Source organism: Gorilla gorilla, chromosome 2 (assembly GCF_029281585.2).
Source record: "Gorilla gorilla gorilla isolate KB3781 chromosome 2, NHGRI_mGorGor1-v2.1_pri, whole genome shotgun sequence".
Classification (NCBI taxonomy): domain Eukaryota; kingdom Metazoa; phylum Chordata; class Mammalia; order Primates; family Hominidae; genus Gorilla; species Gorilla gorilla.
Genome location: NC_086017.1, coordinates 196533338 through 196557187, shown reverse-complemented (window position 1 = coordinate 196557187; position 23850 = coordinate 196533338). Strand labels below are relative to the sequence as shown.

The following is a 23850-nucleotide window of genomic DNA, read 5'->3' as shown; positions in this document are numbered from 1 at the left end:
CCTCAGCCTCCTGAGTAGGTGGGATTACAGGCATGCGCCACCATACCTGGCTAATTTTTTATTTTTAGTAGAAGTGGGGGTTTCTCTATGTTGGCCAGGCTGGTCTTGAACTCCTGGCCTCAGGTGATCTGCCTGCCTTGGCCTCCCAAAGTGCACCCGGCCGACACGTGTTTTTTCAAATGAGTTAATAATAATGTTAAGTGCTTTAAAAACTCTTAAGATGTCATATGTGTGAAGTATCATATTTATTGTTTCACAATGAATAGAGCTATATAACTATTATAACAAACACAATGGGCCCTTCTAAGAGTTACTCTGTTTCATTGAGAGTTCTCTATCTGTTTAGTAGCACCTGGTAGGAAGTTTCCCAACTTACCTGAGACTTGAAGTAAGTTTCTTGTGGGGTGGCAAGTACATCTGCAGAGGCAATGTCTAAATGCATGAGTGTCTGCCGAAAAGAAGGTCGGTTTCGAGGTTTACTCTGCCTAAAAGTGAAAAAGACAGTTTGTGCATTTCAGAAGTTGTATCCAGGAGAATGAAGATTTTATTTTACTTTATGAAAAAGATTGTTTACTTCAAAATGGCTATATCTGAGTAAAACCAGCTGTACTCCATTATATCAGGATAGCATAACTGAATTGTATCTCAGTACAGTTTTAACATTTCTTTCTTCCTTTTTTTTTTTTTTTTGAGACGGAGTCTCGCTCTGTCGCCCAGGCTAGAATGCAGTGGTGAGATCTCGGCTCACTGCAACCTCCGCCTCCCTGGTTCAAACAATTCTCCTGCCTCAGCCTCCTGAGTAGCTGGGATTACAGGCACCCGCCACCAGGCCTGGCTAATTTTTGTATTTTTAGTAGAGACGGGGTTTCACCATGTTAGCCAGGATGGTCTCGATCTCCTGACCTCGTGATACGCCCGCCTCGGCCTCCTAAAGTGCTGGGATTACAGGCGTGAGCCACCGCACCCGGCCCTTAACATTTCTTTAAATTTATTTTTTATTTTTTTTTCAGAGACGGGGTCTCACTATGTTGCCTAAGCTGATCTCAGACTCATGGGTTCAAGTGATCCTCCTACCTCGGCCTCCCAAAGTGTTGGGATTACAGGCGTGAGCCACCATGCCTGGCCCTGCAGTACAGTTTTTTATTTATATTTTATTTTATTTTATGTTTTTAACACAGAGATGGGGTCTCGCTATGTTGCCCAAGCTGCTCTTGAACTCCTCGCCTCAAGTGATCCTCCCATCTCTGCCGGCCAAAGTGTTGGAATTACAGGTGTGAGCCACTGTGCCTGGCTGCCCTGCAGTACAGTTTTGATATACTGAAGAGCAAAAGGAAAATGTAATTATGAGATACGTCTAATGATGAAATGGAAATCTAGGATTAGTGACCTATTTAATAATAGTCCATTGGGACTAGCAAAGAAATAATAGCTATCATTGACCAAGGCCTACTATTTTGAGATAATAACACCAAGTTCTTTATTTCTAAATTTTAATTAATTACAACACAATAACTCTATGAGTCAGTGTTGTCTCTATTTTACAAATGAGAAAACTGATATTGAATAACATGCCCAAAATTGCACAGATAGAAAGCGGCAGAGCTAGTATTTGAACCCAAGATTCTCCTACTCCAAAGCTCCTATTCTTTCCACCACCAGGATATTTACTCCAAATACACATTAGAGACCTCCCTATTGTTTTAGAGACAATATTCTTACCACGTCTGTTTCATAAGGATTTTGAATCCATCAGGGCAAGTGGAAGGAACTGGAAGGTGGAGGCTGTTGCTTCCAACACCCCAGATAATGGCTGAAGAATCTACATCTTTGTAAGGGATCTCTCCTGTCAGCAGCTCCCAAAGCACCACTCCAAAAGACCTACAGTAGCGCCGGGAACATGGACAGATGTTTCAGAAAGACTGATTTGTATTTTAGTTCTCTATTAATTTAAATCAAATTAGTACATATATCCAGTTTTAAAATTCTAATAGTGCTATAAGAAAAACAGAAACATCTGGGACAACTCTGGAAAAAAAAAATCTATGTGGGGTAATCAACACTACCAGAAATTAAAACCTGAATAATTAACTCCCGTGTGTGAACAGATCACCAGCATAATGGACTGGACAAGAAATCCAGAAATAAACCAAATACATTTAGGAATTGAATGTATGATAGAAGTGACATCAAAAACCAGTGGGGAAAAATTGATTAGTTAATAAATGTTGTTGGAACAGCTAGGAAAAAAAATTAAATCTATAACTCACCATAAATCAAGATAAATTTCACATGAATCAAAGATTTAAATAGAAAAATGAAACCATAAAAATCTTCTAAAAAATAAGGAGTTAAAAAATTATCTAGGAGTGTTAAAGACTTTTTTTTTTTTTTTTTTTTTTTAGACAGCATGTTGCTCTGTCACCTAGGCTGGAATGCAGTGGTGCGATCTTGGCTCACTGCAACCTCCACCTCCTGGGTTCAACGATTCTGCTGCCTCAGCCTCCCAAGTAGCTGGGATTACAAGTGTGTGCCACCACGCCTGGCTAATTTTTTGTATTTTTAGTGGAGATAGGATTTCACCATGTTGGCCAGGCTGGTCTCGAACTCCTGACCTCAAGTGATCCACCCGCCTCGGCCTCCCAAAGTGCTGGAATTACAGGTGTGAGCCACTGTGCCTGGCTTTTAAAGACTTTTTAAACCATGAAATCTAAAAGCCATAAAAGGAGAAATTGAGAAATTAAACTGTATTTTCAAAATCTGACACTGAAAAAAAATACCATAAGCAAAATAACAAAATGTGAAGTATCTACAATTTACACAAAATGTGAATCTCCTTAATACATAAAATACTCTGATAAATTATGAGTAAAAATCAGAAAGCTGAGCAAAGATTATGAGTCATTCACAAATAAGAAAATACGATGGCTGTAACACATATGAACAAATGTACAGGCTCACTTATCCTAAGAGGAATGCACCCAAGATACCATTTTTTTTTACCTATATGATTGGCAAAAATCCAAGAGTTTAGCACATTTTGTTGGTGAGACTGAGAAAACACTCTTACATATTTCCGGTGGGAACATCAATTAGTAGTCCCTAAAGAGGGTACTTTAGTAATGATTATGTAAATTACGAATGACCCCACATTTCTACTTTTTCCTATTTGCTCTGGTATTACATGCAATTTTGACATGTGCTATTATTTTGGTTTTAAGCCTAGAAGTTACTAGTTGCCAATTTTAAGGGTAAAAGAAAAGCTATTACAGGGAAAAATACTGTTAATAGAAAAGACTTATAACCTCAGAGGAAAGGTTATAGAGATTTTTTTTTAAAGCATAGCCTATAGAGGCTGTTCAATAAAAGGGCAAAACAACCTCCTACATCTCAAACATGTCTAGAGAACATAATTGTATCATAGCAAAGTACATTATTGATATGTGTAATGATGACCTGAGTCACTGAGAATAGGTAAGCTCTTGTACTTTACTCAAGAAGGTGAGAATTATGTAACACATTTCAGAAAGACTTCTATACTAAATGATCATTTGAAGTAAACTTTCAGTTTCCTAGAAAGTTCAGCATATTCTCTGAGGTCCCCCAAACTGGTGACTTACTGAGTGGATAGCCACCCTAATTCCCCCTAATCCTTCTCCCCATATATCACCATACTGGGAAGTACCTCAGAAAATGTGAGGCTGAAATCAACCAAAAGTGAGCAACACTAAAGAATATTCTGGAAAAGTAAGTGCTGAAGGAAGACAGTGCTAATAGGGCAAAAGTGGGAAAAGGCTTTTTAGTTGGCACAACTGGTGGCGCCACTCACCATATATCAACTTTTTCAGAGACAGGTTCATTCCGTATCACCTCTGGTGCCATCCATGCGACTGTGCCAGCAAATGACATCTTGGTACTTTTGTCACTGAGTTCCTTAGATGTACCAAAATCTGAAATTTTTACCGCATCTGTGTGGGTCACTAAAACACTTTAAAAAGAAATAAAAAGAAAACATCCGGATCATTAGTACTAACGAAAACCATGATTCTAAATGGCTGAAACTGAAGACTTTATCTGCTACTTCCTATCTTGTAGCATTCAGCTTGCAGTTTCCAATGTCACTGGGGCATTGGCTATACACTAGAAATAGCATCATTCATACTAGTGAGGCAGTTTAGCGTAATGGGCTTTTAACACCTAGTCTTATTCTGCCTCTTCTGCTTGCTGTGTGACCTTTGCCAAGTTATTTAACTCTTTTTTTTTTTTTTTTGAGACAGAGTTTCACTCTTGCCGCCCAGGCTGGAGGGCAATGGCACGATCTCAGGTGACTGCAACCTCTGCCTCCCGGCTTCAAGGGATTTTCTCCTTGCCCCAGCCTCCCAAGTAGCTGCAATTACAGGCACTTGCCACCATGCCCAGCTAATTTTTTGTATTTTTAGTAGAGATGGGGTTTCTCCATGTTGGACAGGCTGGTCTCGAACTCCTGACCTCAGGTGATCGACCCATCTCAGCCTCCCAAAGCGCTGCGATTACAGGCGTGAGCCACTGCACCCGGCCTTACTTAACTCTTCTAAGCCAGTTTTCTCATGTGTAGGATGGAGACTCTTCAGGTCTTATTCACAAATTGAAAATGCAAAAAGTTCTCAACCAGTTTATATTTTTTTCACATGTATAAGGCAAACTCACTTTCTTCATCCCATTTTGTGTGAACAATAGGTTTTGCTGCAGATTTGTTAATGTGGTTGATTTTAGGATGCTGCTCCAGACCTCGCTGGATGTCTAAGGTAGTGCACTACCTTTCTGAAAATATCTTGCTTCAAGAGTTTTGGATAAGGGATGATAGACCTGTAATAACAATCTCATTGAATTTTCATTTGAATTAAATGAGGTAAGATACGTAAGGCACCGTTATCAATAAATATTGGTTTCCATCCTTGCTGGCTTTAGCCAGGCCACTAAAAAGAATACTTCTTTTAAAACACTGTTTAAATGATAGCCAACTAATATCATGAATGAGACCATGATGTTTGGGATTCATTACATTGAAAGGCTAATATATATGCTGGGATTTCACTAGTGCTGATAAGGAAAAGCAGAAATAAATCCAAGCTTAAGTAAATTCCACACCAGTCCTGTTTTACTTGTCGTGGTAGTTATCTGAAAATGTGACCTGAGGCAAAGTGCTCTCTGCCAGCCTTGAAGATGAATATAATCCGGTACCAAATTGACAGCTTCACATTAGATCGAATTCACTTGCAATAACCCGTTCAGAACTTTAGAAAATTAAAGACTTAGGGTTTCAGAGGCTTTAATGATCTAGGGACCTATGTTTAATGATGAGAGGCTTACGAGCGTGGTGGCGGGCGCTTGTAGTCCCAGCCACTCGGGAGGCTGAGGCAGGAGAATGGCGTGAACCCGGGAGGCGGAGCTTGCAGTGAGTGGAGATTGTGCCACTGCACTACAGCCTGGGCGACAGAGCAAGACCCCATCTCAAAAAAAAAAAAATGATAAGAGGCTTCATCCTCAAATAGTATCAGAATTGAGGAGGCTGTAAGGCAGAAAGCATCTGACTCTATCCCCTTGCTTCTCCATTTGAACCAGGGATTCCTTCACATTTACCATGCTCACAACCCCAACACCAATGGCTATTTACCAAATAGCTCAGAGCTTACAATTGCTTTTGGATACCATCCTCCATGCCCTGGTTTTGCACCTAATATGTAAAATTTATATAACTTAGGAGTTTTGATTTAACAGTGTTAGTCTTAGTGAAAATGCATAAGGATTAAAATATTATGGGATATATGAAAGAATTGGAGAATTGATATCATACACCAGGAAAGTGAGAGTAGGCAGTAAGCCCCTAAAAGAGGGAACTTTTTCTGGGAACTTCCTCTCTGCCTCTGTTGGTGTGACAAGAGAGGATGGACTTGGGAGGAGACTAGAAAAATATAACATTAGAATTTTTCTGAAATCTTCTCTGAGACAAAGTTGGGGTCACAGAGCCTGCAGATTTAATGTAAGTAATGAGATCTCTTGTTACAGCAAGTCAGATTGATCTCTGTCTTCCCAAAGTCAGCTTGAAACCTAAAGAAGCCAACGCTGCTGGGGTTGGGAGTGTTATTGCTAATAGAGGGAAAGGCTTACTGGGTAACCCAATTACTACTCTATTCTACGGCTTCCTGACTCCTTCCCTCTAAGATTAATTCATAAGGAGAACAAATTGGTTAGAAAGGAGACCATTCAGAGAGGCCTTCAGGTAGTTCATGTCCTTTACATGTATGCACTGGATGGCAAAAGCAACAGGGTAAGAATGTGAACGGAAGAAATGAACACTACACAATCACGTTTATTCGCAAGTAAAGCAAGGAGGAGGTTGTTCAGTCAACTAAGCACTGTAATAAATATTGCTGAGAATGATGGTGATAAATAAGAGCTGTTTTGAAGTTTATAATGAAGGATTGATTTATACCGTCCATAGAGGAAAGGCAGGATTCATTGTGAGTCCCCTACCTTCACATAATGAGGTAGAATGCAGTAACCTTTGGTTCAGAAATTCTAGGTTCAAGTCCTAGCCCCATGACTTTGGGCTAAGCTCTAGTTTCCCTTACATAAAATAACAATACTTGTTACGTATCCCACACAGTTTTTGCCAGGATCAAAGATGTGATAATGGATCCCCCTAAGATATTATAAACCATGAAAACACTATGCAAATATATATGTGTGTGTGTATATACAATAAATATATAATTTTTTTTAATTTTTATTATTTTTTGAAACAGGGTTGTGCTCTGTTGTCCAGGCTGGAGTGCAGTGGTATGATCATGGCTTACTGTAGGCTTGACCTTCTGGGCTTAAGTGATCCTCCCACCTCAGCCTCCTGAGTAGCTTGAACTATAGGCTCATACTACCATGCCTGGCTAATTTTTAAATTTTTTGTAGAGATGGGTTTTCACTATATTGCCAAGGCTACAAATATATTTTGAAAAGAGATTAATCCTTTGCTTATCTAACCCAAAATGTGATGATAAATAATAAAAATAATGTTTAAAAATAGGAGTTATACTGAAATAAATCATTTTATCAATTTCTTTCTTCATTCAATTTGGGGAACTAACTACACACTCCTCTTAAAGTGATTGGTAGCCAAGAAATCAGTTTGAAAACAGAGATTACTAGAAATAGCCCTGCTTCTCTTACATAGCCAGTGTTTATTTTTCCTGTGGCCATTGTGAACCTTGTAACTGTTTATTTCCTCCTTTGCTTAGACACTAGAAGCTCAAAGCCAAATCTGTAATCCACGTCTACAGAATCTTACGGCATATAATTTGTGAACAATTTTTAGTTCTAATGTTTTTACTTTTCCTTTGCCTCTGCTTCTTTTTATTTTTATTATTTATTTATTTATTTATTTTTTTTGAGACAGAGTCTTGCTCTGTCACCCAGGCTGGAGTACAGTGGTGTGATTTCAGCTCACTGCAACCTCCTCCTCCTAGGTTCAAGCAATTCTTCTGCCTCAGCCTCCCAAGTAGCTGGGACTACAGGCACCTGCTACCATGCCTGGCTGATTTTTTGTATTTTTAGTAGAGACAGGGTTTCACCACGTTGGTCAGGCTGGTCTCGAACTCCTGACCTCAAGTGATCCACCCACCTTGGCCTCCCAAAGTGCTAGGATTACAGGTGTGAGCCACTCCACCCAGCTAGCCTGTTTCTTATTTATCCATTTTATCCTGTTGTATACATTTCTGAAACTCAGTTTAAAAAGTTTTTTGAACACATGGAAAACAACAAATCAAGCCTTCCAGCGGGAAGGTCTGGCATTAGCTATCTGAGATGACAGAAGGTGAATACTTCAGATAATAATGAATTTTGTTTCACAGTTGTATGATTTAAAAGCACCAAAAAGGAAAAGTGGTTTCAGGTACCTGGACATATCTGCCCTACAGGTAAGCAGGTAGGTCAACAATAACCCAAGAGATGCGCAAACAGAATTACCCACTGTGCTGATTGAAACTGAACTAAAGGTATGATGTCTGAAAACGTCAAATGAGGTTGATAAAAATTCTGTATTTCAAAACAACAAACCAAAATAGCTGAAACATTAGCCCCAGAACTCACTTAGGTGATTTGAGATCACGATGAATAATTTTATGGAGGTGCAAATAATTCATTCCACTTGCAATTCCTGTGGACCAGTCTACTAGCAATCGAGGTGTGATCTTCCTGCCAGCTCGCAAGACCTCGTAGAGTTGTCCATGGGCACAGTATTCCATGATAATACAATAACATGGGGCCTGAGTACAAACACCCCTTCCAAGAAAACATAAACATGTACATCAGTACACACATACAAGTATACATATGTATATTTAAAGAATATTTAATAAAAACCAATTCTATACCCGAATTATTTTAAAAATGTGTATAGATAATAGTTCCTGATTCTCAAATTAGCATTGAAACTTCTCTAGTCTACAGGTTTCTCTATGATGCACATAGACAACTTTTGTTTGTTTTGTTCACTCTGGCTATCTATATGCTGTGCTGTGTCTGGTACCTTTTCTGTGGGACCCTTCCATTCCGGGACAAAAAGCACACTTTTCTGAAGTTTGTGCAGGCTGGATACTGTGTTGTTTTAGATCATTAAGAATAATTTGGGAGGCCAAGGCGGGTGGATCACAAGGTCAGGAGTTCAAGACCAGCCTGGCCAAGATGGTGAAACCCTGTCTCTACTAAACATACAAAAAAATTAGCTGGGCATGGTGGCGCGTGCCTGTAGTCCCACCTACTCAGGAGACTGAGGCAGAGAACTGCTTGAACCCGGGAGGTGGAGGTTGCAGTGAGCCGAGATTGCACCACTGCACTCTAGCCTGGGAAACAGAGTTAGACTCCGTCTCAAAAATAAAAAATAATAATAATTTGGCCAGGCCGCGGTGGCTCACGCTTGTAATCCCAACACTTTGGGAGTCCGAGGCAGGTGGATCACCAAGGTCAGGAGTTCGAGACCAGCCTGGCTAACATGGTGAAACCACGTCTCTACTAAAAATACAAAAATTAGCTGGGCATAGTAGTGCACGCCTGTAATGCCAGCTACTCGGGAGGCTGAGGCAGGAGAATCACCTGAGCCTGGGAGAAGGAGGTTGCAGTGAGCCGAGATCGTGCCACTGCACTCCATCCTGGGTGACAGAGTGAGACTCTGTCTCAGAAAAAAAAAAAGAAAAAAAGGAATAATTTAAAATTTCTTCCTTTTAAAGTTTTAGAGGGTTTTATGAGTGTACAGGAAGATAATTCAGAGAAAATACTTCTACTTTTAATATTATTTGCTGAATTTTAAATTACTCAAATTAAAAATAACTAACTAGACTGAGGACCCAAAGACGACTCAATTTTCCATCTTACATAATCTTTGAAAAACATTTCTTTTTTTTTTTTCATGTCAGACAGGTAATGTGGTGACGTCGTAACAAGGTTGGAGGGAGGCACATCTCACCCATGAGTGGGAACACCCAGTCATGCTTATGAATCACAAAAGAATATGAAAAACAATATACACCTTTTTATTTTTTATTTTTTAAGACAGAGTCTCGCTCTGTCATCCAGGCTGGAGTGCAGTGGTGCAACCTCTGCCTCCCAGGCTCAAGTGATTCTCCTGTCTCAGCATCCCAAATAGCTGGGATTACAGGTGTGCACCACCATGCCAGGCTAATTTTTTTGTTTGTTTGTTTGTTTTGAGACGGAGTCGCTCTGTCACCCAGGTTAGAGTGCAGTGGCACGATCTTGGCTCACCACAACCTCCACCTCCCTGGTTCAAGCAATTCTCCTGTCTCAGCCTCCCGGGTAGCTGGGACTACAGGTGCCCACCACCACACCCAGCTAATTTTTGTATTTTAGTAGAGACAGGGTTTCACCATATTGGTCAGGCTGGTCTTGAACTCCTGACCTCAGGTGATCCGCCTGCCTCAGCCTCCCAAAGTGCTGGGATTACAGGCTTGAGCCACCGCTCCTGGCCACCAATTTTTTTTATTTTTAGTAGAGACGGGGTTTCATCATGTTGCCCAGGCTGCTCTCGAACTCCTGTACTCAAGTGATCCACCCGTCTTGGCCTCCCAAAGTGCTGGGATTACAGGCGTGACCTACTGTGTCCAGCCTATACAACATATTATATATCTATTAGCCTTTAATTGCATCAATTCCTACATCATCCATGAAAACCTTTTCCAATTATTCCAATCCAAAAAGATCTTTCTCTTCCCTAAATTTCTATGATATACAACAGCCACTAGTTCTTTATATGCAGTTTTTCTCTCCGCATATAGATTGTAAGCTCCTTGAAGGGAAAGGTCTTCAAGTTCTTTTCTCTCTACCTCAAGGCCTAGAGGTTCACAGCAAGTCTCTAACAAATGTTCGTTAACTTCACCTCAACCTTCTTGACTAAAAAAGCCTTCAAATAACATGTGCAGACGCCTGGAGGAGGAGGAAGGAGACTAACATGAAAGAACCTCTTCTATTTTTCAAGGACATTTCCATGTTTATTTGTCTTATTTAATCTGCCCCAAATTACCGTAAGATAAATATTACCTTTTCCATTTTTACAAGGAAGGCTCAGAGTGAGAAAGTGACTTGTCCTAATCACAACTAGATCATACAACTAATAAGTGACAGAGCTGGGATTCAAACTCAGTCTGCCTAATTTGAAAGTCCATGCCCACTCCACTGTGTACAATACTGCCTCCATTTTAGCTTTTTAACTTCTGTTTAGACAAGCACATTGGGAATTCCTGTGTTAACACCATTATCTCATAAAAGAGGGAATGATCGTAGTAACTCTACTTCTGTTTTGTTCTCAAGATGAAAAGAAAAATTACTATATGTAATTCTCTATGTCTTATCGCTTATGGGTATACATGCCTTCCTTTGAAACTCTAGAGAAGTTAGCAGAGTATCTGTAAGACATCCAGTTAAAGTCTTCAGCCAGCTACCAACCCATGCCTATCTCTTCAGCTGCTGTAAGTGATGAAAGAATTTTGAGGTCATGGCTTACGGCACTGATCATATGAAGGTGATGATGATCTTATAACAATAGCAGGTTATGAAGAAGTATAATTAGTCTTCATTTTCCCCTGCCCTGCTGTGCCTGTCAAATGCCACAAAGCTATTTCTATTACTCTCCTATCATTTTCTAGGCTACAGAGAATTCTTATCTTGATTTTTAATAATTTTTTTTCAAGTTCCGGTTATATGTCTCTTAGGAAAGCTTGGTGAACCCAAGTGTCTGGCAGCTACAAACAAATGATTAATTATCATTACAGAGAACTAATAAATACGGCAGGTATAATGTAATATGCTTAAGTATATCAACATAAACATTTTTGAAGGTACCCAGCCTCCTATTCGACTATGTTTTAACTTGTTCCACATAGAAACGGTCTAACAGTGATGTTACGCACCTTTTATTTCTCTTGACTGACGAACGAGGAGCAATCATTCCATCATCCCTGTACTATGACAAGGTTTCTTAGTAGCTATAAATAACAGCTCTATAATCACTTCTAATTGCTACCTTTTCTTCCCCTTGGCACTGAATTCCATTAGGAACAGTCAGGTTGAGTTTTCTTAAAAGATTAACAAAAAAATTGGATGCAAAAAGAGTATAGCATTCTTATCTTGTACTTCCCCTTCTGTATGTGGTTTTTATTAACTTCAAAAGAAGCTGTAAGCACAGAAATCAGTATCCAGAGAGATGTACTAAAATCTAATCATTCTCTCGTATATCTTCCAGACGGTCCTGAATGGGATTCATTGGCCAAGCAACACATGGCACAGATGGCTGCAAACATAACACTGCACAATGCCCAAGAGCATGGTGTAATGGGCCAGGAACACAGTCTCACTATTGTTTTCCATGTAGAGGTAAATACTATTCAAGTATCTTCAGCCTAAAGAGTTGGGCACTAGCAGGGCAATGCTGAAAACTGCATATGCAGGTAGGAGAGTCAGAAGGGTGAGGTGGGAAAAAGGAAGAAAGAGAAAGAAGCAAAAGAAAGGAAGTAAAAATAAAGCTTCTCACAACACCATCCTATTAGGACACATTTCTACTTTCAGTGACCCCGGGTACCCTACTGGAAAGCCCTCTTACCTGCAACACACAGCCTAATTCACTTCAAGAGGCCAAAAGGCCATACTCATCTACGGGACATTCTGTGTCTCAAACCCAGCGTCCTAGTGATCTAAGTTTAAAAGCTTTTGACCCTTCCTTCCATTTAGGAGGATGTAGCATACTGGAAGTGAAGATGGTCTCAGTGTAGTAAAATGAAGGAAAGAAAGAAGAGGGTCTCTGTTTGTCTGTCTGCTTGAAATAATCTCCCCATTGTCTTTTGAAATTTATCCTCTTTGGAAAGATGATAATTGGTCTCTGCAGCATTTCATTTTAGTCACACATCCTCCTGGCCCTACTAGGTCAACCAAGGATAGAATTAACTGCAGCAATTGAAGCTTTCTCCCATGCCCTCTGCATGAATGTCCCTTCCCCAGGAAATGAATCCAAGTACTTCTTTCTATCTCTTAGTGTCCTGGTTGAATGCTTCTCTTTTTTTCACAGGTCTTTCCCTTTCCATAAGGGGTCTTGTTTGGGAATCCAAACTCAACCTCAGTACTCATTTAAACCCATTCTACAAAACCTGTACCCAAGATTTACCTTCCTTACTTTGTGGATGTGATCCCAATTAAGACTTATCACATGACATTTTTAGCTTTATAATCAGAGTTTTATCAAGGAAGGATCCATTCTGAGGCTGGGAGAAGTTCCTCCTAGTTTAGGAGGGGGATTTGTAAGTTATTCCACTTTTAGCTGTAGCCTCATTGGTCATACTGTTTTCCAGGAATGCAAAATACATATCAAATATATCACAAAGCTCCAGTTTCTAAACTTTCATCCTACCTAAAGATACTTGTCCTGTTCTTCACCTTCTTTCCTCTAAAGCCACTTACCACTTATTTGTTTAAGCCTAGGGCAACATTAAAAGGCTAGTGAGGGAGAGAACTCAAGGGAAAGATTCAGGCAGAAGAGATAATATCTGTTTAGACCTCAGCACTTCCACCCTTTAAACTTTGACTCTCCTCCTTCTGTTAGGGATCCCAGGCAACATTATGAAAAGAATCATCTAGGCTAGAAAGATATGTTCACAGACTCTTGAAAACAATCACTTTGTGAAATGAATATAACATATGACTTACTATCAATAACTCAACAATCATTAGGTTAAGAAAGCTGAATGTTTGACATTGCTTGGAAGGAGATCTAGGAAAACCAGAGGCTAGACTCTAAAGGTACCTGCCATTACAAGTTAATGTTTAAGAGGGGATGCTAACAGAACCTAATACAAAATATGTATCTACTACACAAGGATTGATTGTTCTTTGATCACTTCAGATGTTACCTTTGTCTCTTTCTTTCTTTCTTTCTTTCTTTCTTTCTTTCTTTCTTTCTTTCTTCTTTCTTTCCTTTTTTTTTTCAGGGTCTCACTCTGTCACCTAGGCTGGAGGGCAGTAGCATGAACATGGCTCAACGCAGCCTCAACCTTCTGGGTTCAAGCAATCCCCCTGCCTCAGCCTGTTAAGTAGGTAGGACTACAGGCCTGTGCTACCACATTCAGCTAATTAAAAAAAATTTTTTTTACAGACAGGGTCCCACTGTGTTGCCCAGGCTGGTCTCAAACTCCTGGGCTCAAGTGATCTGCCTGCCTTGGCCTCCCAAAGTGCTGGGATTACAGACATGAGCCACTGCGCCCGGCCAACTTTGTTTTCTTAAGTGAATCTTAGGCTGTTCAGGTGATATTGAAGTAACCTCTGTTATCCCATTGATAAATGAGGTTGATGCAGCAGATCTGACTGCTTGGCAGGAACCCACATTTTCCCTTCCTGCCCCATGTGCATGCCCCTTCCATGTACTTCCATGTACTTTGCACATACTTTGGCAAAATGAACCACTGGATTATAAGATGCCTGAGGACACAACTCCAATTTAATAGTTCCTTGATACCCTCCCAAAGCACCTAGCACAGTGCTAAGTCTAGAGAATGCTTTTGAAATATCTCTCAAAGCAGAAACTTGTGTGTATATATTGGGGGAAAGAAAATAGGTCTACTTCTTAAAAAAAAAAGCCTTGACCTACTTGAATGCGATGATGTTAGGGTGCTTCAACTTCCTCAAATGCTTGATATCCGTCTCATTCTGTTCTCTCACTTTCTTGATGGCCACCTCTTCCGCCCGGAACTTGCCCAAGAAGACCGCTCCTTGGGCTCCACTACCCAGCCACTGCAGCTCTGAGATCTCCTCAAATGGCACTTCCCAAGTATCTAGGCACACAAGCAAGAAATAAGCTTGAAGAGATCTCAGAAGGGACCACTCTACAAGGCCATTCTGAAGGTACCAACTTCATCGTCACCCAGGATGACCCTTACCCTCTGTCTCCCGCCAAAAGATAGAACCTTCCTATGTACCTTGGAACTATAGATCAAATATTCATAAACATTAGTTTGTATCAATTTTTAAATCACTGAAATAAAGCAGAGCAGAAGCCTCCAATATACCTTCCTCCAAATAAAACATATCCTACCACTCCTGCAGTCCTACCTCCTCACCTTAAGCTTGCATGTCAGTCAATTTACCCGTCTGTCTCTATGCAACTATCCCTACCCCATCACCCACTATCGGTGTTATTTTATTCCTCTTTTAATTTCTAGTGCAGATGCTCAGTGAATCTTTGCTAATGTTTTTTTTTTTTTTGAGACAGAGTCTTGCTCTGTCACCCAGGCTGGAGTGCAATGGCACGATCTCAGCTCACTGTAACCTCTGCCTCTGGGGTTCAAGCAATTCTCCTGCCTCAGCCTCCCAAGTAGCTGGGATTACAGGCACCAGCCACCATGCCTGGCTAATTGTATTTTTCAGTAGAGACAGGGTTTCACCATGTTGGTCAGACTGGTCTCGAACTCCTGACCTCAGGTGATCCATCCACCTTGGCCGCCCAAAGTGCTGGGATTACAGGTGTGAGCCACTGCGCCGGGCTGCTAATGAATTTTTTAATGATACTCTCCTAAGAACTTCATTATGCATACTACTTACATTAATATTTACCTTTTATTGAGGACTTACTATATACCATACACTAGCATAGTACTTTACATATATCATATGTTCAATCCTTACAACAACCCTACAGGTATGGCCTTATTATAGTTATTTAAAGATGAAAAAACTAAGGCATAGGGTGGTTAAGTAAATTATCCTAAAATCATATAACTGATAACTGGTAGAACTGGGCCTAGAATCCCAGGATTGGCCAATTTTAGGAAGAGTGCTTTCTCTCCTATATGACATTGCCTCTCATAAGTAATTGAGAGGGCCATTAGTCATTAGTCATATGCTTACTCATATAGCTGTAGTATTTTCAAGTTTCTTTTTCCTTAGAGTTTGAATATCTTTTTGCACCAGAAATTTAAGAAGGGTCATTTCTAAGTGGTGGCATTATTAGTGCTTCATATTATATTTCTCTATTGTTTTCTGTCTTAAAAATTATTTTTACCATAAGCCTATATCACTTTTATAATGAATAAAATGCTATTTTAAATAAAGCACTTCAAAAATTCAATCAATATGTGCTTTAATCTCATGAAACTTTTTTAAAAAAGAATGTAATCCATTGAGGCTTCTCCTTTCCCCCTTCTTACCAGAGTATTATCACAGGTAAGAAACAAATATCAAAGAGCTAAGAGCCCCACGGAGTGAGAAAAATGATGCCAGTGTGAAAGGTCATGAGAGATTCTCCTCAGATCACTCAAAAGCCAGTGTTTGCAGAACATGGAACAAAGTAGTGTTGAGTTAGCTTCAAAGATACTCTGGTCTTGAAAGCAAATCAACTCACCGTCCACTACATTGATGAAACAAGAGCAGAAAGAGTTTATCTGCCTCTAGAAGTGAGCTACACTTCCCTCTTCTCTAATTTTCTCTACCTTAAGAGAAAAGAAATCCTGTAGATTCTTAATAAAATGTTTTCTCATTACAATTGCTAAAACCTAACCTTTAAAATATAACTACGTAGAGCAAAAAGTATATAAAATGAGGGTGGTTTATGCCGTGGGCCTTCATCCCATTCTCCTGATATGAGCAGTATTAAAGGTTTCCACTCTACTGAAATTGAATGAATGCTAGATAAAAGCAAATCTCTCTCAAATACAAATAGCTGACAAATTTAAAATCATCCAAGAAACACATGATACCAAGTGAGATTTGGGAGGAAACAGCAAGTGATAGCGTTGGCTATTTTAACTATCTTTAGGGTTTCTATAGAGGACAAGTATTAATAAGTGGCTCATGAAGTCTCACTTTCACCTCCATGGGCTCATACATGCAGCACACGTGGTACACAGATATCGATGGCATATTGTAAGATAGTTTTCCTCATTAGGGGTCCAGTGACAAAAACAGTGTCATTGGCCAGGTGTGGTGGTTCACGCCTGTTATCCCAGCACTTTGGGAGGCCGAGGCAGGGTGGATCATGAGGTCAGGAGTTCGAGACCAGCCTGGCCAATATGGTGAAACCCCGTCTCTATTAAAAATACAAAAAAAAAAAAAAAAAAAAAAAAGCCGGGCATGGTGGTGCAGGCCTGTAATCCCAGCTGCTTAGGAGGCTGAGGCAGGAGAATTGCTTGAACCCGGGAGGCAGAGGTTTCAGTGAGCTGAGATTGCGCCACTGCACTCCAGCCTGGGTGACAGAGCGAAACTCTGTCTCACAACAACAACAACAAACAAACAAACAAAAACAAAAATAAAAAAACCCCAGTGTCATTTTGACAATTCTGGGGGCTGAATAAAGTATTATTACTGGACTCTGGGGCAAGAACATAACTGAGCAGTACGTCTTTGAACAGCTTTACACAAGCCCAAATTACCCTAATTTTTAATAAAATAACGACTAAAATTAGACTGTTTGGGTGTCTCTTTTACCCTATTTACTCAATCTTTAGTTACTGTTAAACATTGGAAACATTAGATAAAGATCAGAAAAGTCAGAAAAACACAGATTTTATGTGAAAGCTCATCCCACACCCACTTGCCATCTACCCTCCTAGTTTTTGTTCATGTTTACAGCTGTGTAAAAATGGCAGGTGATGTCTAATTTTTTCTACTTTTTCACATATAATGTATCCTTCATGTAGTTCCTATTTTTATTATAAGTTCTAATAGTTGTTCTGTACCCTCTTACCTGTTCTGCATAAGTATATCCCCAGATTCATTTCCTTGGTTAAAGAGGACAGCTTCCTGGCTCCAGGAATTCATACATTCCAAATTCTGTCCAAAAGGATTTTGATAGTTTTTGCTCACAATAGCAAGGTATGAACATGTTGGCAGTAAGTGTTATCAGTTCTTTTTTGGTTCTATTTTAGTTTAGTGTTTTATAACTTTGCACTAGTTTAACTGCTGGTGCTCACATTTGTTTAATACTCATAATCTGCTTTGCATGAACTGTCAAAACCCCTTTGTTCATTTATCTATTAGCCTTCCATTGTTCACATAAACTTGAAGAAACTCCTTCTATATTTCTTTGATACAAATGAGAATATTTTTATAAGCCTTTTTCTTTTAATTTTATTATTTTTGAACAAAGTATTCTATATCATTGTCTATTATTTCCTTTGTAATTTCTTCCATTGCCTAGTCTATCTTCTAAAAGTTATCTATAGTTCATTTTTAAAAATTTAATCTTTACATTCATCTGAAACTTATTTTGGTGTATGGTATGAGGACAGATATAAATTATTTTTTTCCACATTGCTATTTAATGATTCCCAAATAATTTGTTAAAAAATCCTTTCTTTTCATATTGCCTTAGGATACTTATATTGTAACTCACTATATTTTTTAGAAATAATGCCTATTACTTAGTATTTTTATAAGGTGATAAACAGATTAATTACTAAAATACAAATACATTTGGCACTCAAATACAAAGTATTCCGAGTATTGCAATGAAAAATAAAATTATCCTTTACCAACCTTTACCTCATGCCTGTGCTATTCAACTATGTTCAGCCAAGTCTTGATTATCCATAGAAAAATAAAGTGGATAGTACTGGTAATGAAAGAACACAGATTGTAAAATAAAGAAAGTAATGCTTCAACAATGTTTCTATCCATCTTTTTACTGAAACTAATTATCAGAAGTAAAATCAATTGATATGAATTTAGCACTCTTTGCCCAGTCTCAAAGTCCCTGTCAATAATGAGCAGAGAGCTCAGAAATGGGAAAATGGCAGAAAAAAGGAAATTGGTGATAAGGATGCACAAAATTAAGGGCCTAGATAATTGATGAGTGAGATAACTAATCTCATAATAATGAAGAACTGACTACACTCTTTCTAGGGTTAGTCCCAAACTTTTCATTGCTTCTATGTCTGTCCCACTGCTACTCTTCCCCAGCGTTTATCTTCTCTTTTATCTTCCCAATGACTACGATCTTAATTCCAATATCCACCAGAATCCTTAGGACTGAGAAAAAGACACATGCCCACCCACTTTAAGGCAACAGTTCTCCTTTGTTTATTCAGACATGGCCATGACAGTACTTGCTTTGAGACTGGAAACTATTTGACAATAAAAGATTGAATTGCATGCTACTTTACTTGGGCTCACTATCAACATACTCAAAGGGAGGTGAGGACATCATTAAAATTTTTTAAAAATCCAGTGACAGTTCCTCATAAGTACCAAATGTAGGGACACATCTGTGACATGTGTTAGCCTTCGGTTGACTGCAATGCAGGATTGAAGATTGGCTCCCTGATCCCAGACCTGACAAGGAAATTTGCTAGTCTCTGGCTAGCGAAACCCTTTCATGGTGCACAGCAACACCAGCCCTCAGTAGGATATCCTGCAATCTGCTGAAAGGCTAGGCACCTGCTGTGCCTGTGTCAGAATCTTAAGCTGACCAGGGCTGTTTCTTATTTATTTGTGAAATAAACCCTTTTGAAAGTCACATAATCAGTTGGAAAACAAATTAAATACTAGTTTACAGAATAATAACAAAAAATTTTAAAACCTCCTTTTGACAAACATATGGGATAGGTGAATCGCCCCTCATTCTGAGTCTGAACCTCAGTGATGCACTTGGATCCTGAGATCTTCAAATTATCACCAAAAGTAAGTCTAAGACTGGACAAGCAGAGACCCTAAAAACCAAATGTAGTTGATCACTTATGCAGCTATCAGTAGGTTTTGTGTCCAACCAAAGAACAGGGAACTTTTAAAAAATAACAAATTAGGGCCGGGTGTGGTGGCTCATGCCTGTAATCCAGCACTTTGGAAGGCCGAGGCAGGTAGATCACCTGAGGTCAGGAGTTCAAGACCAGCCTGGCCAACATGGTGAAACCCTGTCTCTACTAAAAATACAAAAATTAGCCAGGTGTGGTGGCACACGCCTGTAATCCCAGCTACTCGGGAGGCTGAGGCAGGAGAATCGCTCGAACCCAGAAGGCAGAGGTTGCAGTGAGCCAAGATCACACCCATTGCGCTCCAGCCTGGGCAACAGACCAAGACTCCATCTCAAAAAAAAAAAAAAAAAAAAAAAAAAAAAGCAATTAGAAATGGTTATCTCTGGATTGTGGAAAGACAGGTGATTTTAATTTTCTTCTTTATTTTATTTTCCTGCTTATATTTATTTCCAATGTAAAACATAATAGTGCTGTTAGCAAAAAGCAACTAATTTCCTTTAAAACCTTGAAATCATGGGGGCCAGGGGGTGGAGGGAAAATGAAAGCAGAATGTGTAGCGTGTCGGAGTATGTATGAAAGACAGAGAGAGAGAGATACACATACATAAAACCAGGGACTGACGAAGAATTTTTGCATGGAGCAAGAATAGATGATATGGTTGACAAGTCCTGAAAAGGACCTGGAAGTGATAGATATACCAGTAATCCCAATATAGTTATGGAAAACAGGTATAGAGGGAGGAGTTGGTATTTGGTTTAAGGAATGTATTGCAGAAACAGGGGAAATAAAATGCATGAAAAAAGTGGATAATGGTAACTGAAGTCTGCTGGCTGTTGTGGAAAAGCTGTCAACAGTCTTGACTAAAAGAGATGAACAGACTTTTAGGGGAGGGTCCCAGAGTCTAAAATTCAGTTATAAAATAAATAGAATCTCATTTTTGGTCCATATTTTCCCTTTCCAGAATTTCTTGATGAGAGAACTCATAAAAATTTAATCATTTACATAAGGCCACAAAGATATGTATCAAAAGTCTTAAAACAACACATCTTTTGAATTCAACTATTCCTCTCCTAGGAATTTATCCCAAGGACTAATCAAAGATATATGCAAAAGTAAAGGATTAGACAAATGGTCATTGCAGTATGGCTTATAATAGCTAAAAATGTAAACAAATTAATGTTGAGCAATAGGGCATTGCTTAAAAATATTGGCACATTCACATCATTTAATATTATGTGGCCATTTAAAATGATGCTGAAGAATTATACTTAAGACATGGAAAATGTTCACAATATGAAGTGAAAAAATATTACAAAACAATATGTGATATGGTTCGGCTCTGTGTTCCCACCCAAATCTCATCTCGAATTGTAATTCCCACGAGTCAGGGGAGGAGGGGTCTGGTGGGAGGTGATGGGATCATGGGGCGGATCTCCCCCTTGCTGTTCTGGTGATAGTGAGTGAGTGCTCACGAGATCTGGTTGTTTGAAAATGTGTGGCCCTTCCCCCTTCTCTGTCTCCTGCTCTGCCATGGTAAGACCTTCTTGCTTCCCCTTCGCCTTCTGCCATGATCCTGTTTCTTGAGGTTTCCTAGCCGTGCTTCCTGTTAAGCCTGCTGAACTGTGGGTCCATTAAACCTCTTTCCTTCGTAAATGACCCAGTCTCAGGTAGTTCCTTATAGCAGTGAACGTGGATTAATACAGTATGACTCCATTCTTGAAAAGTATACACACACATACACAAATAGACTAACCTAATATATAATGAAAACATTAATGGTTATTCTCAGGAGATGGAGGATCATAGATTATTTTAAAATTTTTTTGGAACTTACCTGTATTTTCCAAATTTCATACGTATATTACTTTTGTTATCAGAAAAAAAGTTACTTTGAAGAATATTAATGAGATTATACAAGATCATGTTCTTTGCGAGGACATGGACGGAGCCAGAGGCCATTGCCCTTAGCAAGCTAATGCAAGAAAAGAAAACCAAATATCACATGTTCTCACTTACAAGCAGGAGCTAAATGATGAGAAAACATAGACACAAAGAGAGGAATGACAGACACTGGGGCCTACGTGAGGGTGGAGGGTGGGGGGAGAAAGAGGATCAGATAAAATAACTATTGGATACTGAGTGATGAAATAATCTGTACAGTAAATCCCCATGACACAAGTTTACCTATATAACAAACCTGCGCACGTACCCCTGAACCTAAAATAAAAGTTTAAAAAAATGAGGTTATAAAGAACACCAGGGCTTCAAAAGTGTAATATTAATATTTGAATTAGAATATTGAATATATTGTTACACAATGATGGGAGTTAAAAACTTAATTTTTTTTTTTTTTTTTGAGGCAGAGTTTGACTCTATCAACCAGGCTGGAATGCAGTGGCACAATCTTGGCTCTCTGCAGCCTCTCCTGGGTTTAAGCAATTCTTGTGCCTCAGCCTCCCAAATAGCTGGGACTACAGGTGCACGCCACCATGCCCAGCTAATTTTTGTATTTTTAATAGAGACAGGGTATCACCATGTTGGCCAGGCTGGTCTTGAACTCCTGACCTCAGGTAATCCACTCCCCTTAGCCTCCCAAAGTGCTGTGATTACAGGCTTGAGCCACCACGCCCAACAAAACTTCCTTTTTTTAAAAGCTGCGTGATCTAGAAATAATAATGCTTCTCAAGATTGGTTAGATATTTTGTCATTTCCTCAAAATGTAAGCTTTCTATGCCTTTATTGTAAGAAAATAACTCCTTTTTACTATAATCTAAGCCCTACAATCTTCAGGGGCATTACCATGTGGCTTCTGTCTGGTTTTAAATTGGTCCAGCAGCCATCAGATTTTTTTGATTATATAAGTTATCAGTAAACTTTTTAAAATTTATTTTTATTTATCCATTAATTAATTATTTTAGAGAAACAGTCTCACTCTGTCACCCAGGCTGAAGTGCAGTGGCACCATCATAGCTCACTGTAGCCTCAAACTCCTGGGCTCAAGTAATCCTCCTGCCTCAGCTTCCCAAAGTGCTGAGATTACAGGTGTGAGCCACTGCACCTGGCAAAAAATTTTAAATATGTGGCCACTGCATGATTTCTTTATGTATTATATATCTGCACAGCTATATTAAAATATGAAATATATCTGAAAATGTATGAAAATAGAAATTTTAAATGATGAGATAAACATGATCTCTAATATTTTCTTCTTATAATCCCATGGATTGTTTTATATGTACTGTACTTTGGACACCGCTAGACTGGATGACCACAAAAGATGGGCTACAACCAAAAAAGACCCACCAAATGTGAATCTCTTCCCTTCAGCCGGTCTACTGGAAACTGAAATAAGGTATTCATCTGTCACTAGTTCTTTAATTTGCCCAAAGGTCATAGGTTATCCAGCTAATGGTGGTGACGGTGGTGGTGATGGTGTGTTTACACAAGAAATATCTTCCAAGTCCATATTCTAGCTTACCTTGCTGCTGCAATTTGTAATCAGTGGAATATGCCTTCCCAATGATATTCCATACAGGCCTTAAGCATCCAAATAGTCCTTCAAGAAACCCACCACTGCCACTGCCTGACCTGCTGAACTGAATCTTTATGTCTTCAGTTCCGCTTGTGCTCTCTCCGTCCACCATGTTGCTGTTCCCCTGAGACACCGCCATCTCTGATTCATCGTGTTCCCTTAGCTGAAGAACGCTGTTCTCAAACTGGTCCCTGGAATCCTCACTTACGCTCGTCAACACTGTTGTGGTGACGGGGCTGTGCACACTCTCGATTAGCTCTGTTCGTACCATCCCCTTTTCCTGCTGGTCCTCGAGGAGCTTGGGGGAAGGGTGGTTCCCCATAGCTGTGAGCTCATCTTGTAGTCCATTGAAGGTTTTGCTTTCACTGAAGGGTAAGTGTGGAGAAGAGGAGCAGCTCAGGTGCTCCTGAAAGTTGGCCATCGTGCCATGAGTATAACCAAAGTCCTGAGATGACACTCAGAAGATTTTTGGGACAGAGTTCTGACTTAAGAGAGGGCTCCAAAACCTGAGAAAAACAGGAGAAAGATAAGAGATCATCCTTTCTTTAGTATGCACACTACGACACTTCTGTTTGCATTAAAAAAAATTGAAACAATGGGGATTGGTTAACCTGTGGGTTCGTCCATGTGATGGAAATGAGTGCAGCAATGAAAAATTATGCTGTGGAAGAGTATTTATGAACATGACAAAATATCCATGACACACTAATATAAAAAACAGGTTAGAACAATATATACAACATTAACTTAGAAATTTATTTAAAAGGACATACATACAAGAAAAAAGACTTCAAGGAAAAAATCCAAGGAATTAACAACAGTTAATTTTAGGTGGTTAGATTTGGGGGAGGTTTATATTGTTGTGATTTTCAAGGTATTCTAAGCATTCTGTTTTAATATCTATTATCTTTTTTTTTTTTTGAGACGGAGTTTCGCTCTTGTTGCCCAGGCTGGAGTGCAATGGCGCGATCTCGGCTCACTGCAACCTCCACTTCCCAGGTTGAAGTGATTCTCCTGCCTAAGCCTCCCAAGTAGCTGGGATTATAGGCATGC

General features: G+C 39.4%; 1 protein-coding gene and 1 non-coding gene across 5 annotated transcripts in view; both read right to left on the bottom strand.

Annotated features, from left to right (window-relative positions):
• Window positions 1-23850, bottom strand: part of MAP3K13 (mitogen-activated protein kinase kinase kinase 13) — a 198227-nt gene that overhangs the window by 30081 nt on the left and 144296 nt on the right. For all 4 annotated transcript variants that reach the window (XM_055382029.2, XM_063704440.1, XM_019023671.4 and 1 more), the window contains 6 exons: window positions 22744-23303; window positions 14171-14354; window positions 8119-8310; window positions 3827-3985; window positions 1720-1878; window positions 377-485 (listed from right to left, as the gene is read on the bottom strand). In XM_055382029.2, coding sequence (XP_055238004.2) covers window positions 377-485; window positions 1720-1878; window positions 3827-3985; window positions 8119-8310; window positions 14171-14354; window positions 22744-23218 — 1278 coding nt within the window. In that variant the 5' untranslated portion in view covers window positions 23219-23303. The remainder of the gene's footprint in view (window positions 1-376; window positions 486-1719; window positions 1879-3826; window positions 3986-8118; window positions 8311-14170; window positions 14355-22743; window positions 23304-23850) is intronic.
• LOC115934227 (small nucleolar RNA U13) lies at window positions 9435-9535 on the bottom strand. The gene has a single exon (XR_004070048.3). It is a non-coding gene; the product is annotated as a small nucleolar RNA U13 (small nucleolar RNA).